At 48.9% G+C, this 3396-nt stretch overlaps 1 protein-coding gene across 1 annotated transcript; it reads right to left on the bottom strand.

The window, feature by feature from the left end:
• Positions 1 to 360: 360 nt before the first annotated feature.
• LOC102769062 (olfactory receptor 10Q1) lies at positions 361 to 1323 on the bottom strand. Its single transcript, XM_006755057.1, has one exon. The coding sequence runs from the start codon at positions 1321 to 1323 to the stop codon at positions 361 to 363; it is 963 nt and encodes a 320-aa protein (XP_006755120.1).
• Positions 1324 to 3396: the final 2073 nt, after the last annotated feature.

Below are 3396 nucleotides of genomic sequence, written 5' to 3'. Positions count from 1 at the left end.
TTGACTGGAATCCAACCTGGGAACCTTCTGTCTGCAGGCTGACGCTCTATCCACTGAGCCAAACCAGCTAAGGCTCATCACCTTCTTCCTGTCGGTGTCCATACCACTGACAGTGTCCCAGATGTTTAATGTCATTGTCCAAGAAGGGACAGCAAAATACCCCTGGACGGCTGCGTTTTGGAAAGCCTCAGGATCCGTCCCGTCTCTGTGACCATAGCAGAGCGGGTGGTAAGGTTCAGGTGCATGCAGAACCGTGGAGCAGCCCTCAGAGGGGGAGTGGAGCCGCAAGGTGTGCAGTGCGATGACCCCGTAGGTTCTTGTCAGGGGCCAGGTTAGTCCTGGTGGACTCCACTTTGCCCTTCACCTGGCTTTAGGCTGCTGCCTCATCTGGTTATAGCTCCCTAGGAATCTCCTGAGGGCCCCCTTGACTTCCTTGTTCCTGAGGCTATAGATCATGGGGTAGAGCATGGGAGTTACATTGGTGTAGATTAAGGACACAATCTTGTCCTGTTCTGGGCTGTAGCATGACTTGGGGCGAATGTAGATGAATATTGCACAGCCGTAGTGCAGAAGAGAGACCAGCAGGTGCCCGGCACAGGTGGAGAAGGCTTTGCTCCTGCCCTGGGCTGGGTGGATGCTGAGGATGGCGGTGATAATGAAGCCGTAGGAGAGCAGTATCAGTAAGAAGGGAATCAACAGGATGAGCGTGCAGACCACGAAGATGGCAATCTCATTGGCTCGTGTGTCTGAGCAGGCCAGGAACAGCACAGCAGGGATGTCACAGAAGAAATGATTGATCTCATGGGACTGACAGAAGGGCAAGCGGAATATCAGGGCGGTAAGAGTGAGCGAGAGTGCAAAGCCGCTGACGCAGGCCAGAGCCAGCATCTGCTGACAGAGGACCCTGGTGACGATGAGTGTGTAGCGCAGGGGCATGCAGATGGCCACGAAGCGGTCGTAGGCCATCACAGCCAAGAGGAAACACTCTGCTCCTCCCAGAGCGATGAAGAGGTGCATTTGCAGAGCACAGCCCAGCATGGGCATCTGCTGGCTGCGGGACAGGAAACTGGCCAGCATGTTGGGGACAATGACCAAGATATAGCAAATTTCAATGGTGGACAGATTGCGAAGAAAGAAATACATGGGGGTCTGGAGGCAGGAGTCAATGAGGGTGATGAGCACAATGATTGTGTGGCCTGCTAGGGTGACAAGATGCATGATTAAAAAGAGTCCAAAAAAGAAGATTTGCAGTTCTGCCAGATCCCCAAAGCCCAAGATAATAAACTCTGAGCTTAAGGTGTGGTTTTTCTGCAGCGGGGCCATCCTATATTCCCCTGTAGAACTCCTGGGGAGTTTTCTAGCAATTGTCCAAGTTGTGGGAGACTCTGCAGCCCTTTCCACAGATGAGAGTGTAGCCACCTCTCCAGGGCCTCCAACCCACTTTGCCAGGCTTGGCCCTGGTCTACATTCTGTGAGCTTCTTACATTCTGCCCTCCGCTCAATGAGAATGAAGAGCTGCTTTTGTGATGTCACTTTAGTTTACCTGTTGAATTATTTAAAAAAATGAACTGGGATAAGTAAAGCCCACACATGGAGTTGTTTTTCATAGACCCTAATGATAGTCTTTCTGTTTACATTTTGAAGAGTTGTCTGGGTGGGGAGGCGCTGAGGTTGATGTTACTGACTAGGTTTAAATAGAGGAGACTGGCCCTAATTCCTGTAGGATATAAGGTCTGGCAGGTTGATATTAAACACACTTTTCACTTTGTGCATTGGCTATAGTGTCCCTTCTTTACCACCCCAACCCCGCAATCTCCATCTCCCAGGACTCCTGCATCCGAAGGGCCGTGAACACAATACCCAGAGAGGAAGAAATGTAACCAGGAATAGTTGCTGCCTCTCCTGTTTCAGCGCTCCTCAGTTGCAGGGAGACCCTAGCTTATGTGTCGCCTCCTTCCAGACACCTGCCCTGATGCGTAAGCTGAGTTAGTCCCTCCTTTAGATACCAACAGCACTCCAGGCTTCCCCAACCTTATTACTCACTATTGAGTCCTGTAACTCTTTGACTATTTGTCTGTCTACCTCAACAGCCTGGGAGCTCTGTAATGGCCAGAATGGTGTCTTATTCAACCTCTCAAATAGTGGCTGGCACATATCAGAAACATTGATCATGTTTGTTGAATAAATAAATGCCTCTTGCTTTTTTTCTGCATCCTCTAGAATTAGTATAGCATCGGGCACTGAGGAGCTGACTACCATATATGCTTGAATAAATGGCTGAGTAAAAGCAGGGAAATCTTTCACGTATTGGGGATGACTGAGGTCATGATCGTCCAGGGAGGTTGTGGAGTGAGAAGAGCAGAGGCACAGGGTGGGCCAGGTCAGAGGGTGGGAGCGAATAGGACAGAGCTAAGAGAGAGTTGGAGTGGAAATGAGAACTCTCAGGACCATGGGGCATGAGTGCCTGGCAGGACAGTGACTTTCAATGCTCTGTGTCTAGAGTGTGGGAGCAAGGGGATAAGGCCAGGCAGCTTCCTGGACTATAGGGACATGTTTGCTTTTCTCTTCCCTTAGCAGGACCCAAGTTATAAGTAGGAAGCCTTGTGTTTAGCCTTCAATTTCTTCCTGTGTGTCCCTCCCTCCCAGAAGAAAAGAGGACACGATTTCTAAAGATTCTAGAGACTAACAAATCTAAAATTAATAGGAGGTAAGGGTCCCGTGGAAGTGGAGTTGTCACCTAAAGCACAGGAACTCACTTAGGGACATACAATTTCTCCCAGGGCTACTGAGACTCAAAGTGGGCATTGAGACCCGAAAATGCATTCTGATGATAGGCCCAGACGATCATTGTGATCCCAATTTTGCAGCCACTTGCATGTTTCACTGAGTATCATTTTGATTTTATTGACCTAATGGGCACCTGGAGTCTTTGAGCTGGACGGTTCCCTAGAGGGCAACTTGCCCACTCCTCCCTTTAGAACAGCTGGTCATGAATTCTTCTTCCCCATCAACGGCCCTGTCCAGAAATCACATAGCCCTGCCTGAATCTCCTCTTCCACCACCTCCCCCCTCTCAGCCTCTTGTTTGTCCTGTGATAACTGTCTATGGGTGAGAGTGTGCTTTCTGGATTGGTATTTATCTTCCTCACACTTGGGCCCTTGGTTTTAGCTTTGCCACACCAACTCACTCCACTCTTTCTGCCATGAAAGAATGTAGGGACTTCTTATTTGATTTGGGCCCTAAACCTTGAAAATATTGAGAAAAACAAAAATGGAATTAAAAGTCACACATGATCTAAACACTTAAAAGGGAGAAGTAAAAGACAATGTGAAAGTTGCTGCTCCTTCAATGATGTTTCCCATTCTCCTAGACATTCTTAGCTGTGAGATTCAGTTC

Source organism: Myotis davidii, unplaced genomic scaffold (genome assembly GCF_000327345.1).
Source record: "Myotis davidii unplaced genomic scaffold, ASM32734v1 scaffold2833, whole genome shotgun sequence".
Classification (NCBI taxonomy): domain Eukaryota; kingdom Metazoa; phylum Chordata; class Mammalia; order Chiroptera; family Vespertilionidae; genus Myotis; species Myotis davidii.
The sequence above is the reverse complement of the archived record's forward strand: the minus strand, read 5'-3'. Positions and strand labels throughout refer to the sequence as shown.